Below are 15,490 nucleotides of genomic sequence, written 5' to 3' on the forward strand. Positions count from 1 at the left end.
TCCATTAGTCTCTGAAACGTGGCTGGGGCTGAGCATAGACCGAAAGGGAGGACTTTGAATTTATAAAGCCCGTCTGGCGTCACGAAGGCGGTCTTTTCTCGGTCGCGCTCATCTACTTCTATTTGCCAGTATCCACTTTTAAGGTCCATTGACGAGAAGTAGCGCGCATGCCGTAGCCTGTCCAAAGAGTCATCGATCCGTGGTAATGGATAAACATCTTTTTTTGTAACATGGTTCAGCTTACAATAATCGATGCAGAAACGCAAGCTGCCGTCTTTCTTTTTCACGAGTACCACTGGCGATGCCCAAGGACTCTTTGATGGTTGGATAACGTCATCCTCTAGCATCTTCTTGACTTGCTGCTGGATTACCTCACGTTCTTTCTGAGCGACGCGATATGGGTTCTGTCGGATCAGTCTTACTGTGTCTTCCGTAATTATGCGATGCTTAGTCAGAGGCGTTCCACCTACTCGTGATGTCGATGAGAAGCAGTCCTTGAACTGGTCGAGCAGCTCCATAAGACGGCATCTTTCAGTCGGTGTTAGACTCGGACCGATATCAACTGGTGGTGTATGTGGAGGTGGTTGAGCTGTGGCTTCCCCTTGCATTAGAAGACAGTCGTGAGAGTAGTCGGGCTCTTCGAGGTACGCCACAGCCGTGCCTTTACCGATGTGCCGGCGCTCATTCGTGAAGTTGGTCAGAAGCACGTCTGCGCGCCCGTCCACTAAGCTGACGATACCGCGAGCGATGGCGATGCCTTGGTGAAAAAGAAAGTCAGTGATGCGTTCGGCTATGGCGTCTTAATTACAGTGCACGGCGCAACACACGGAAACAAGACTACATGACAGTGGTGGCACGCAGACGTCGTCGTCGACCACACGTAACACCCTGGGTTCTTGGTCTGGATCAGTGGTCACAGACTTGTCGGCGGCGAATGTGATCCCACCGTCGCGTATGTTGACCACAGCACCGTACTCTCTTAAGAAGTCCATTCCCAGTATCATAGGTTTGCAGCACTCCGGTAGGATCAGAAATGTGGCTATAAAAGCCACATTCTCAATAGTGAGTCTTGCTGTACATTTTCCCGTGGGAGTCATTATCTGGCCTCCAGCACTTCGGATATAAGGGCCCGTCCATTCCATCTTGACTTTCTTGAGTTCGTCTGCCAATCGTTCACTCATTATGGAGAAGTCTGCACCCGTATCGACTAAGGCCGTCACTTCAACGCCGTCAATCGTCACAGCGAGGTCGGCAGTCACAGTTTTCTCGGCGAAGTCTTCATCATCGTCTCTCACGTGTTTCGGCAGCAGTGGGGGATTTTCGGCAATTCGACGGCTTGCAACCTTCCCCCCAGAGGTCGCTGCTTTCAGTTTCCCCGCCGTGGGCTGAGAGACCGACCTCTGACGGCGTCAGCGAAACTACGGCGGCTTGGTGAACCAAAGCGAGGCGGTGATGGTGACCGCGTCCGGAAGGTAGAAGAGCCTTCCCGCCTGCCAGCCTGGTCGTTGTCGATGGGGGCACGGCTTTCGTCGAACTGTCGGCGCGTAGCTGTAGGTGCACTACCGCGGTATTCAGCTCGGCGATGTGGGCAAAAACGGTAAATGTGCCCCGGCTCTCCACAGTTGTAGCAGAGTGGTCGACGATCCGCAGTACGCAATATGTCGGTCTTCCGCATATAGGGTCGCCTGACGGAATCCTGCTGAGCCCAGGCTGCCACAGGATACGGTTCGAGGTACTGCGGCGCTGGCATGGGCGTGGGTCGACAAACAGCGTCTGCATAGCTGTATCCGTTCGGCTGGTATGCTACTTCTGGAGCCAATGGACGACGCACAGCGTCGGCATAGGTACACGAGTTTGGACGGTGCGGTGGAGGGGAATATTGCTGAGAAGAGGCAAACGCTTGTCGAAGTTCATGGCGAACGACTTCATCGACGGAGGCTACCGTGGACTCCTGCTGCGGGGGCGCCTGTGACTGCAATGTGTATTTTGCGTTCTCCTTCGCGATCTCCTCACGCACGATCTGTCTGATCAGGTGGCGTAGAGAATACTCGTCGTTTGCGCGAAGTGCGGCGGCGCCTGCAGCTGCGCTGGTGGCCGGGCGATCAGACTGTCGGTACCGTTGCTGTAGCGCACGCTCTATTGCGGTGGCCTCCCTGGTGAACTCGTCCACTGTTGTCGGCGGATTGCGCACAAGACCAACAAATAGCTGCTCTTTGACGCCCCTCATGAGATGGCTTAGCTTTCGAGCCTCGGGCATGTTGGGGTCCGCTCGGTGGCACAGACGCACCATATCCTCAGCAAACATGGCGACGCTTTCATGCAGCTGTTGGGTGCGTCCTTCAAGAAGGCGTTGTGCGTTTTCGCGTCGGTCCGCGTTACCGAAGGTGTCAAGAAACCGACGACAAAACTCCTCCCATGTCGTCAATGTTGCCTCCCGGTTTATGAACCACGACTTCGCGCCGTCTTCAAGGGCGAAGTATACGTGGAAGAGCTTTCCATCGAGACTCCAGTAGTTCGATTTAGCTACCCGTTCGAACTGCTCAAGCCAGTCTTGCGCATCTTCGTTCGGCCGGCCATGAAATGGTTCAGGAATGCGCATATTCTGGACCGTCACCTGTTCAGGACTCCTTGCCATTTCTCGAGTATGGGTGGTTGTCGGAAGTGTTGCTCCCTTTAAAAAGCCAAATTCTGGTTCAAGACCTTGAAGGCGACGGCTTGAGCGGTGCACAGGCGTCTCCACGCGTGGCTGTCTTGTAGGGCTGGACTCGGGGCTTCTCACAGGGGTGCTGATCATGAGGTGGTAGTACCCAGCACTTCCACCAGTGTCGCGGGTTATAAATTACAGGGGGTTTATTTAAAAACACGGACAGTGAGACTTGTAGAGACGCTCTTAGAGAAGGCCGCTAAGATTGTCGTCTTCTTCACTCTGCTGCGCTGCGCCTCTCGAGCAAATCCGCGTTCTTCGTTGTCCTCGCTATCTCACCGCTAAATGCAGCTATGCACGCGGCAATATGAACGGTGCTCGTCATGTGCTGAAGTGAGAAGGGCTATACTGAGCTATGACCACAGAGCACATCCTGCTCAATGCTGTAGCTGAGACCCATCTCCGCGGGCTCAAGGAGGCACCTATTCATGCCGACGGGAGATGGGAAGGCAAGAACGGAACTGGTCATGGTCGAAAGGGAGAAGGTGTGGGCTTCCTGTGGAGACGTGAACAGAAGTGGGAGTGAGAAGACAGGTACTGTGCTGACCGTTTGTGGATGACGGGCGACTTTACGAGGGTACCAGTGGTGGTGTGTGTGGTGTATTGCGCTGTCAAGTGTGTGCACTGTGAATAAATTGAGCACTGTTGGAGTGCGCTCTTGGAGATGCGGAACGTCTGGCGGGCTGCAGGGAAGTGCTCGTCTTGGGAGACTTCAATGGACATATTTCAGAGCTAAATGGCTATACAGATGCGAATGGCAAACTGCTCACTCAACTGGCAGAACAGCTTCAACTGGAAATCCTCAACAGCGCTTCATGTTGTGAGGGCCAAACAACTTGGTGTGCTCGGGGAAGCAGCACGTTCATCGACTATGCCTTGGCGTCAGATGGGCTGGTGAAAGCCCCACGACGACTTCACGTATATGAGAAGAGAATGCATAGCGCCGGGAGCGACCAAAATTGGCTTCGGCTGGATTTATCTAAAGCCCAACACCGAGAGCTAGACTCAAAACACAGATTGACCCCTAATAGGTATCTGCCAGTGAGCCCACTTGAAAAGTTGGCGGAGCAATTCGAAAGGGGCCCAGAGAGAATGCGAAGACATACAAAGGGTATGTGTCAGTACTAAGTCGCATCATGGAGAGGCATAAAGTCACTAGTGGCACAATACGAGCTCGCTACGACCGAAACCTTTGGCGGTACATGGAAGTTGCCTAAGCGTGGCATGCATGACAGGAAGCAAATCGCTCTCACTGTCGAGCAGTCAAGATTAAAGATGCTGTGCAAACTGACGTCTAATGGCAGCGCTGTCTTCAACTCAAGTGGGACATTCAGCCTATTGTGCAGGTGAAGCTTTCTAGGTCCAATGTGCTGTTCCTGCAAAAGCTGAAACGAGAAGGCAAGAACGCGGCCCAGAAATTCTGGAACTATGTTCGAACATTGGACCAAGGGGAGTTCATGCTGAGTTCATTGTAGACAGCACTGTCAACCCTGCCCTGGACATGAAGATTGCCTTGACAGAGCTCCTAAAGACTGCGTATGGGTGACTTGCGTGTACGAGAGGCCTCCAGGTCAATGACAGGAACTTCCAAGGTGTAGAAGAAAATATCGCACAGAGTTTCCAGGAAAAAGTGGCCCCAAAATGGGCAATCAGATGCATCTTTCTAGACCGTGCTCTTTCCTGACTCCGAGCCCACACAGCCCCAGGGCTAGATGGCATCCCACCCCGCTACTTAAGTGCCTTGGACAAGGGGCAAAAGAGCACTTAGCTAGCCTGTTAAACGACATTGTTGTGGGAGCAGACATTCCAGTGGTCTGGAGACGGGGCAGAATCTCCCTCATCCTCAAACGTGGAGTTATGGCACGGAACCTCCAAGACTACCGGCAGCACACAGTCACTAGCACTATGTACAGTCTTTTTACCCAGGTGCTTAAGGGCTGGATCAGTGAATGGGCTGAAAGTAAACGGCAGCTTACAGAGCTGCAAAATGGTTTTCAGAAGGGGCGGCGACTTGAGGACAACCTTTTTGTTTTCACACAATGTGAAGAGACTGCCTAGAAAGAAGGACGTACGTTGTTATGCTGCTTCATGGATGTCAAAAAAGCATACGGCAATGCCACGTGATATCTTCTTCACACGTCTAGCCGCATTGTGTATCTCCAGTCCAGTCTTGGATTCCGCCTGGAGTATTGACTTTGAGGACATACTGTGGCGCCACCTACGTGATGACGTCACTCATAAGATGCCGGGTTGTGTTGTCTGCTAGAACACCGCATTTTCTGTGCTTCTGCTGTGGACACCGTGCGTGCTTCCTTTTGTTTAGAAGCTCAGTGCTCAACGACGTGGTTTAAGACCTGATAATACGGGCAAGTAGGCTACGAATCGGTGCCCCCGGTGGCACTCTCGTGTCTAATTTGCATCGTAAAATCGCGACTAAGAACCGGTGGGTGCAGCCATGCGGAAAGATGCAAGTGGTGTCGCGAAAGCAAAGCTGCCGAATTCCACAACTACTACCCTATTTGTGACGTGCAAACGATAGCAGCGCTGGCCTCTCTAGTGGAGGCCATCGCGGCCAATAGCACAAGCGGAATCGACGAAAACCAATGGCCGCCTGGCGTGGCTTTTGCGGATGACGTGGTATTAATGGCTCAAAGCAAAGCAGAGCTGCATGCTCTTCTCGACATTTGTGCCACATAAATGGTGTCACCGGGTTTACGTTTCAATGACAAAAAAACCAAGGTTGTGCCATTTGCTGGTTACATAGCTGAAGCTGTAGATCTCTAGCTGGGAAGTGAGAACAAGGCCCCGGAGACTACATCTAAGTACTTCAGCTTGCTACTCTGCTCTGAGGCCAGTATGTATAACCACCACGAAGCCCACATCCGCCAGGCCTCAGTGCGTGCTCAGTGCATTCTTCGGCGCAGCATCTTGCGGGGGTGCAACGGCTTCATCTTGGGGTGAGACGTATGGAAGCTGGTGCACGTTTCCTACTTCACATTTGCCAACGCAGTAGTCTGCATGACAGCGTCCACCGGAGAATGGCTGGAGCTGCGACAACGAGAAGTTGACCGCGCAGCGCTTGCGTGTTATGGAAGAATGGCGAACAAGGCAGTTTAGGGGGACCTGGGCTGGTCTAGATTTGAAGCTCGCGAGGCCTCCAGTAAAATACAGGGGTCGCCTTGAATTCATTAGCCAAAAGCACTGGGCAAGGCAGGTATTCGGATACCTGACGGCAACGTGCATGTGTACAACTTGGGTGAACCGGGTGTCATCATCATTGTCAGCCTTACTACGTCCACTGCAGGACCTCCCATGTTCCGCCAGTCAACTCGGTCCTGTGCTTGCTGCTGCCAATTTATACCCGCAAACTTCTTAATCTCATCTACCTACCTAACATTCTGTAACCCTCTAACCCACTTGCCTTCTCTCGGAATCCAGTTAGCTACCCTTAATGACCAGTGGTTATCCTGTCTATGTGCTACATGCCCGGCCATTGTCCATTTCCTCTTCTTGATATCAACTATATCCTTAACCCCCGTTTGTTCCTTAAACCACTCTGCTCTCTTTTTGTATCTTAAGGTTACACTTACCATTTTTCTTTCCATTGCTCACTGCGTCGTTCTCAATTTAAGCTGAACCCTCTTTGTAAGTCTCCAGGTTTCTGCTCCATAGCTAAGTAGCGGCAATATGCAGCTGTTATATACCTTCCTCTTGAGGAATAGTGGCAATCTAACTGTCATGATTTCAGAGTGCTTGCCAAATGTGCTCCACCCCATTCTTATTCTTCTACTTACTTCAATCTCTAGAACCGGGTTTACCAACTGGAAAAAAGAACGTAGGTAACCTTCACAGAACCGGTACAGGCTGAAACTGTTCTATACCAAGGAGGTGCGTGAGCGGGTGCGTGACAAGAAGGAGGAGCTGTGGCAACACGCAATGAGTGGAATAGCTACCCTCGAACTTTGCCGCAACAGTAAAAGCATGATATATTCAGTTCGCATGTATGATAACAGCACCGGGAGCTCGCTTCTGTTCAAGGCTCGAGCTGGGGCACTTCAAACCCTTACGTACAAGCGAAAGATCGGCAGTAAGATGGTTTTGGTGTGGTGTCGCGCAAGTGGAAGTGCCGACGAGACAATGGCACATCTTGGGATTGTGTGCGAGCATATAGGCCGCCCGCGCACGGAGTCATTGCGCACCACACTGGGCTTTGCGGGAACAATGGAGAAATAGATCTACAGGCAGTGAGAGTGTCGATGCGGTGCCTTGAACGCTGGAGGGCATGGGTTGTGGCACAGCGGTCGAGAACACACGGTGGCGCAGTGTAATGGCAACATAGAGGTAGTGCAGTGTCAAAGTGCGGTTGTGTTATCAAGCACCAACTGAGCGCGCCCTTGTGCTTGTGCTTTCTTCTAATGTTCCCCAATCTTTTTTGTTTGTTTCGTTTTCCTCCCTCTTGTTGGGCGCATTCGATGGAATGTTTCTTTTTATTTTTGTTGTTTCTTTTCTTCTTTCTTTCTTTCTTTCTTTCTTTTCTCTCAATCATATTCTTCTTCTTATTTACCATATCCGTGTGCTAGGGTGTCTTTACAACTATTAGTACAACCGCCCTTTGAAAAAGGAACAGCAGCAAACCATCATCATCATCATCATCATTATCATCATCATCATCATCATCGAATATATGATCAAAAGATGCGAGATGGCAGTACTTGGAGTCTTTACTAGATGGACCGACGCACGGGCGGATGCACGAACGGACAGATAGACAAACAGACAGACGGATGGACGGATGAACATATGCACGGACGAAGGAACGCACAGACGAATGCACAGACAAAGGCAGGGGCGGACGGACGGATGGGCGCAAGGACGGACAGTCACACGGATGGACGCATAGATGGACGGAAGCAAGAACAAAGGGACACACGGAAGCGTGGACGGACTGATGGACGCTTCGCCCTACTTATCGTGCACTCCTTGCATATGCTGGGATTTTTTTTTGCATACATTGGGGCAATACTGCTGATATCAGCTTTTCCATAACGCTCACGTGCTCAAATTACCCATGTATGTTCTCGCCGTTCCTGAGTAGATATCAACTCTCAATCACTTGTGACACTCACCCGAATACATGTGGCACATACCCGCCCGCAGGTGTCTGCCCCACGCCTAGCGGAAAGCGTCTGAGATAGACGCTCAAAGTGAACGAGAGCATCGGACGCGTTATTCGAATGTCGCAGGTTCGGTCCTTGCCCACGGAAAGTTAACTTTTCATCCACTTTTATTTCTGGACATTTGCATTACAATTACTTCTAATGATATCCCCTATACTTTCCTTGGCATAATCGTATGTCAGTTCATACTAATATTGTTTCTAACGGTGAAAATGAGCCCTCAATTTTACTTTTCTTTCCTGAAGTATGCAAAGAAGTGCTTGGCATGTAAAACCAGTCCGCAGAAACGATGACCGGTCTCAATCAATGCTAAACGACCGTTGGTGTCTGTGCACGTTTAGTTATTTATTTATTGAGCCGCACGCTTAGGAAATGAAATTTGAATTGCTGGTAAAACGACGTCCACGTCTTTCTTTTCTTTGTCCATCGTATCAAGTTTCGCCTCTCCAAGCAGTGTTAGCTATGAACCAACCGGCTGCGGGCAATGCTGCTTTGGTTGTTGTCCAAAAAATTATTCGTATGGTCGTTTTGTTTGTTCGGAACAAAAAAAAAACGTTTCGCCAACTGTTAAGGCGGCTCGCTTTTCACCCTTATACCGCTCACTTCATATTATGCTTCACGTTTTCCTCATTCAAATAAAAATTTTTGGGCATGAGTAGCACACCAAGTGTTCGTTAGAAAATATGGAGTCATGAATATTTCCTTTTATTCTTTCGATCCCATAGGACATTCTGGAAAATGAGGAGATTAAGCTGGACTGGATGTTCCGCTACTCACTGATGCACGACCTCGTCAAAGGCATGGCGTACCTGCACAACAGCGAAATTCACAGCCACGGAAACCTGAAGTCATCGAACTGCGTGGTCGACAGCCGCTTCGTGCTCAAGATCACAGACTTTGGGCTGCATAACTTGCGCGCCTACGACGAGAACGAGAATGAGGACACGTACGCGTACTGGAGGAGTAAGTATCATTCATTTCATCTGTTCATTCGTTCATAAATTTTGTTCGTTTGTTCCCTTGAAACTTTTAAATTCTAGATCTCATTGGAAACTCCAGGCTTTAAAAAATGGTGCTCTTTTGCTACACAATGAAGATAGTCTCTTCAGTCACAGTGTACACAAGCCCCGCCGCGATGGTCTAGTGACTAAGGTACTCAACTGCTGACCCGCAGGTCGCGGGTTCGAATCCCGGCTGCGGCGGCTGCATTTCCGATGGAGGTAGAAATGTTGTAGGTCCGTGTGCTCAGATTTGGGTGCACGTTAAAGAACCCCAGGTGGTCGAAATTTCCGGAGTCCTCCACTACGGCGTCTCTCATAATCATATGGTGGTTTTGGGACGTTAAACCCCACATATCAATCAATCACACTGTACACAATTGTGTACGCAAGCTTCAAAGGCGCGTTACACGCTGCGTGTTTTTTCAAATGGCCTGAAACTCGGTGCCGTCGCTCCTGCAGGCTTCCTCAGTGGACTAATTTACTCGGGGACAACTTTCTGTAGGAATGAAGGGAAGGCTACGTGGGTGGAGCTACTGCTCTTGTACTCGCCCGCGAACAGACAGACAGACAAAATTTTTATTAGCAAGTGTGTTTGGACCCCGGGGTCCCTGGACTGTCACGCGGTACCGCATCATGTCTACACGGTCATGCCTCTGGCCGCGATGACATCGGCTGCCCTATCACCGCAGCAAGTTGCAACGCCGGGTTCCCTGACGAAAGAAGGATCTCCCAGTCCTTCCAGCTTGAGATGGCAGGCTGTCCCTTGTTGGGGAGGGTCAGCAAGGCAGCCGAATAGGATGTGCAAATGGGTGGCGTGAGGTTCGCCGCAGGGGGAACGTTCCGGAGAAGTGCCACAGTAGTGGGACAGCAGCTGAGAGGAAGAAAGAGTGCGAGTCTGGAGGCGCCTTCATAGGATTTGTTGGGAGTGTGTAAGAGAGGGATTTGAAGGAGGATAGATCCGACGGTTTAAACGGGGTATTCGCGTGAGCTCTGCGGAAGTGTGCGGCCGCTCCTTCGAGAAGCCCCAATTGAGGCTGTCCTGAGCCCGGCAAAGCAACCCTCGGCAGCCTCATTTCCGGGGTTCTCTGAATGAGCCGGTACGCACTGGAGCTCTACCATTCGCGGTGAATATATTGTAGGGGGGTTCAACAACTGCCAGGCAGAGGGGTGTATTCTGCCCTTGTCATAGTTGTACAAAACAGTTTCTGAATCAATTAAGACGTACTGGGCTTCGGATTGTGGAAGGGCTAAGGCGATGGCGGTGTCCTCTGACTCATCAGCTGTAGAGCCTGAGCGGAGGTGCTGAATTAGGGGATGAGGTAGCGTAGAATTGTAGGCTACTACAACAGCTTCCTGCGCTGTACAAGCGGTGTCTACTCAAATGGCACTCTAAGCTTGTCCGTAACTCTTGTGAAGGGCTTTTGCGTGAGCTACGCGGCAAGCGATGTGATGCTGAGGGTGGACATAGTGAGACAAGGGTTTGACTATTATAGAGGCATGATGTGTCTCGGAATGGCCAGGCAGGTTGGTTGAATAGCGGGCATGCTCATGTGAAGGGAGGCGAGAATGTGGCGGCCAGTAGCGCTAGCGAAAAGTCTAAAATAATGTGCCTCAACTTGCTCAGAAAGGGTGTTGTGCATGCCCAGTTAAAGAGGTTTGGCTGTGCTTGTGCTGCAAGGACGGTTCAGGGCTGCCTTAGTTGCGAGGCGGATGATGGAATTCACGCGTTCACTTTCTGTGTGGTTCAGCTTAAGATAAGGGGTGGCTTATAAAATGCGGCTAAGTATGAGAGCAAGTACAACTTTCATGTTGTCCGCTTCGTCTAAACCCTTCTGCATAGAAGATGCGCGGCGTATAAGCTGTAATACCGATTGCGTAGAAGCCTTGAGTGTTTTGAGGGTGTGGTGATTCCGTCCGGAATCCCGCAAGTAAAGGCCAAGAATTTGCAGTGTAGACGTGAGAGGAATAGCTATTCCTCGTAATGTGATTTCGATGGGCGAGTTAGAGGCTGATTTTGGTATCATAAGAAGGAGCGTGGATTCAGAGAGGGAGCATTTGAGCCCACTAGATCACGCGTGAGCTGAGATGGTGCCGGCTGGTTATTGAAGAGTTTCTCCTGTTTGCCCGTCAGAGCCATACGTAGTAGATATCGTTATATCATACGCGTACAAGGTATGCTTTAGGTGTGGGATGAGATTCAGTTTGTGGGCTAAGGGAATGAGAGCAATATTCCCGAGGAAGGGGGAGAGGAGCACGCGTTGAAGAGTTCCGACCTCGCCGAGTGTAAAAGAGTCCGTTCTCAAGTTATCAATGTGCGAGGAGGCAGTGCGCCCAGAGAGAAAGGCGCAAACATAGTTTTAAGTTCTGGGGCCTACTTGTACCGCCTGCATAGTGTCGAATGCTATAAAAGGTCTACCGCCAGGATAGCTTTATTAAGGTGGGGAATGGTATCGTCAAGCACGTCATGAGTAACTGGGAGCAGGGCATCCTGCACAGAAAGATGCGCTTGAAATCCTAACTTACTGTGGGGGAAACGTTGATTTTATTCCATGTACATCGTCAGGCTAGCAAGGATTATGTGCTCGAAGACCTTGGCAAGTTAGAATGTTAATGAAATGGGACAAACATTGTCGATGATGATGGCATTATGAGGTTCAGGGATAAACATAATTTCCGCGTGTTTTCAAGAAGCAGGGAGAATACCAGTTTCCCGACATTCATTAAAGTAGTTCACTAGATCAGATACGGAAGCATCATCATGATTTAGGATGATAGCGTTAGTAATTTGATCTTTACCGGGTGCTGTATTACGTAATTTTAGTAAGGCTGCGCGAAATTTTAATTCTGTCATTAGGGCGTCAAGTTTGGGGTTGGGGTGTTCCAGTGTACTCGGGGTGTTTGGTACAATGACCAGGTGCGGTATAGATGCTTTTAACATGTGTAAGGAAGGCATCGGTGTCCTGCCGATAGTTATGAGTGAGGCGGCGAATGCTAAGACGCGTCTGGTTTTTAGATTGCGTGGGGTCTAGCATGTGGTGCAGCAGATTCCAAGCGCGGGTTGTGGAGAGATTTGTGCGGAGATTCGCACAAATCTGATCCCAGTAAGCTTTGCAAAGGGCTTTGCTGTGGTGTTCTATTTGCACTGGAAGCTGCACGAGTTTGATTTTAGTTCCTGGATGTACTTTTGAGTTTTCAACCTTTGCGTAATGTTAATATGAGCTTCCAGGAGATGGGTGAGCTTACTGTCGATAACTGGAATTTTCAGGGTTGTATCTATCGTTAGGTATTCTGGAGAACGTCCTCCTGTAACTGCATAACCCAGGAGTCAAAGTCAAAGGGGGCCTGTGTTGGCCGCGATTGTCTGAATTTGCAGAGCTGGTCCCCCTTAACTCGCCCAACAGTAAATTTATGCCAAGGTAGTTGATAATTCACTGCGATGCGACTTAGTTGGTGGTCACTGCCTAGTGTGATTTGCTTTCTTTCCCATTGCAAGTCGGTGATATTGCCATGTTTCATTCATCAAGTTTTGTTATCGCCCCAAAAATACTACACAATTCTCAGCACAAACCGCGCCTGCGGTTTTAGAGAAACTTCAGTACTGCAGTAGATTATTTTGATAAAATAACGCCGACTCCGCGAACTGTACAGATTATTCTGCAACCTATGTCACCGCCAGCGATAACGCTAGAACATTCAATGGGGAGAGTATAAATGCCGACGCACTTCGCCGCTTGTCAGTAGTTGATCGACGGCCGACGCTCCGTTCACTGCTATCTGTACAAGACTGCTACTGTTATCAGACTTTCCATTTGCCGGGCACAGGTTCCCCCAAATAAACAGTTGAATCTCAAAATAAAGTCTCCTGTCTTCGGCGACGTGATGACCCCGTGACAATATTTCTTCCAAGCGTGAGGTCTAGACTAGTATCAGCTGTTACACTATTACCAATCCGAGTAGGCAGGCTGAAATCATTGAAAGTGATCAGATGGAGCATCAACGCTTCATTGTATAGGACTGTGCCCCTGTGGTTGGTGCTCTGATAGCCCCAGTCCTCGTGAGCGCAAATAAAGTCACCCATAATGAGTAGGGGATTCATTGCTGCCATTTGTGTAGCGGACTTGAAAAGAGGAGGAAGTAACTGAACAGACTGTCGTGGAAGAAGATAGTAGTTAATAACAAAAAAGGGGGACCGTGCATGGTTGGGGGGTAAAATTTTAATGAAGGTGTGAGTGATAGGGGAAGTGAGTACTGCACTTAAGGTAAGGAGTAACTGATGTATGTTATCACGCGAGCAACATCTGTTGAGTCTGATCGAATAACAGCATAGCCTGAAAGTTGCATGCAAACATTCGCATCTTGAATTGCACTAATATCTGGTGCTAACAAAAAATTGATAATAATATGCTGCCTTTCGCCGAAAGCCCTTGTCATTTTATTGGATGATTTGTAACGAATTACGGCCCGTTGGGGAGGCATGTTGTAATGCGCAAGGACAAAGCAGGTTTTGGAAGTGAGGCTGTGGGAGGAGAGGCTGCTGAGAGCCCAGATGTAAGACGAGCTAAACGCTTTTCCACTTTGGTCATGATGCTCGAGAGGACATTATCCACAATACGGGTAATGATAGCTTCTATCATAATTTGACACTGTGCAGTGACTTGCACCGTAATGTGCTCTGTGAGCCTGGCTTCTAAGTTTTCTGCCAGATCCTGGAATTTCGCTTCCAAGTCCATGGGTTTGGCTGGGCTCTCATCAGGCCTCCTTTTTTTTCTGAGGAGGCTGGTGACATGGGGTGGGTAAAGGTTGGGGCGGTGAAATTGGAGGGAGAGTTGGGGTGGAGGTAGAGGAGGCTGCCCTTAGTTGCTTCACCTCTTTCCGCAGAGCCTGCAGTTGCGTGTCCTAGGAGGTCGCGCCACCCGCTCCGACGGCTCCGGAGGACCACTCAGAAGTAGATGGGTGGGTGTTCCCGAGTGGGGAAAGTCCTTTTTGGTAGGAAACGTTGTCTTTTGAGGTAATGGGATGCTTCGTTTTGTGGCAGGATTCCTCGCCTTGCACGATCCAGTGCCTGTGAGGTACTGGCCCCCACAGAGAATGCAGCTTATGATACAGGAAGGGACATCTTGCTGGTCATGCTTGTCACCGCATCATGAGCAGAGGCTACTCTTGAGGTGGGGGCACACGTCGTATCTATGACCCGGTCGGCGACAGGTTGTGCATGCATCTGGGCTTCTACTGATCCATGCGCAAAGGGGACCAATATGGAGAGGGTCCTACCCATAATGTGGGCATATATTATCAGTGTTTGCGTTACGGATATGAAGGTCCTTCGGTATCTGCTGCGGAGATTCCTCCCAGCAAACTTGCGAGATGACGCCGTGCACTGCAGCGGGTGGCAGTGCTATGTAGGCGGCGACAAAGTAGCTGATCTTTCAGAGAACAAATTCTTTGAGTTGGACGAGGGCGGTTGCTTCGTGACAGCTCGCGACCGTGAAGGTGTTATTCGTAGTGTGTATCCGGAGGTGAAGCTCTCCAAGGTCCCTGCCAGCAACGGTGACCTGCAGAGCTTGCATGAGTGGCTGCGCCATGGCTCCGTTCAAGGCGAGTCCTCCTCTTGGTCGGAAATTGACTCTTATAGTGCCGGGAGGGAGCAAATGAAGCTGTTTATGTCGCAGCGCGATGGCCTATGCCACGCGCAGTTGTTCTTGCAGAGCATGGTAGCTCGGCTTGGAAGACGCTGGGGCAGCGTCGGCCGGAGCGCCGGCAGAAGACATGTTAGGCTTAGCTGAAACCGATAATGAACGAGAGGATAGAACTTGCGTTTGTGGGATTGGCTATTCACCCATGTATGTACGGGGAATAGGAGGAGGAGGAGAAAAATTTTGTTCATCCCAAAGAGGGAAAGGTGCGGTGATGGAGTGTCAGAGGAGCCTACCCAGCATAGGTCTCCGCTACTCTCTTGGTCCAATCCACAAGCTTGTCCTGGACCTCGGGTGCCGAGCTGCACATAGCAGCCTCCCACTGCTCCTGACTAATAATGTGTAGAGAATTGGGTGGGGATGTCGAGTACACCCCCACATGATATGATCTAGGTTAGCTCTTTGTTGACAGAAAATGCACAAAGGGGAGGGGTATATCGCAGGGTGTATAAGATGGCGAAAAGATGGGGTAGGAAACGTACGCGTCTGTAACTGGCGCCATAGTATTTTATGGTGGCGCGAAGCTCCATGGTGTCAGGGGGGTATATAGTGCGCTGTAGGCGGTAGTGATTTGTTATATCGTGAAAGGTCAAAAGACGATCTCTCGCGCTGATAAAAGCCGCGTATTCTAAGGCGCCATCAGAGGCCTGCGCTCGGCCGGTCATTCCTCGAGCACAGGTATGAGCTGCCTCATTGCCACTCAACCTGGCATGCGCGGACGTCCATATGAGAACAACGTCATGTGTGGGAGGATGTTTCTTAAGAATTGAAAGGGCAGCTGATGAGATGCGACATGCACTGAAGTTACGTATGGCAGTTTTGGAGTCACTTACAATCATATTGATATTGGGTATGGATAGACCTAAAGCGATGTCAGCCTCCTCTGCCTCCTCCGAAGAGTTGACATTTATGGAT

The 15,490-nt window shown here is 50.1% G+C and overlaps 1 protein-coding gene across 1 annotated transcript in view; it reads left to right on the top strand.

The window, feature by feature from the left end:
• The window catches only part of LOC119171523 (atrial natriuretic peptide receptor 1), a 770,478-nt gene that overhangs the window by 511,571 nt on the left and 243,417 nt on the right, over positions 1 to 15,490 (top strand). Inside the window, exon 12 of the mRNA XM_075892139.1 lies at positions 8,607 to 8,844. Within this exon, the coding sequence (XP_075748254.1) occupies positions 8,607 to 8,844 (238 nt within the window). The remainder of the gene's footprint in view (positions 1 to 8,606; positions 8,845 to 15,490) is intronic.

Source organism: Rhipicephalus microplus, chromosome 4, assembly GCF_043290135.1.
Source record: "Rhipicephalus microplus isolate Deutch F79 chromosome 4, USDA_Rmic, whole genome shotgun sequence".
In the NCBI taxonomy this organism is placed as follows: Eukaryota; Metazoa; Arthropoda; class Arachnida; order Ixodida; family Ixodidae; genus Rhipicephalus; species Rhipicephalus microplus.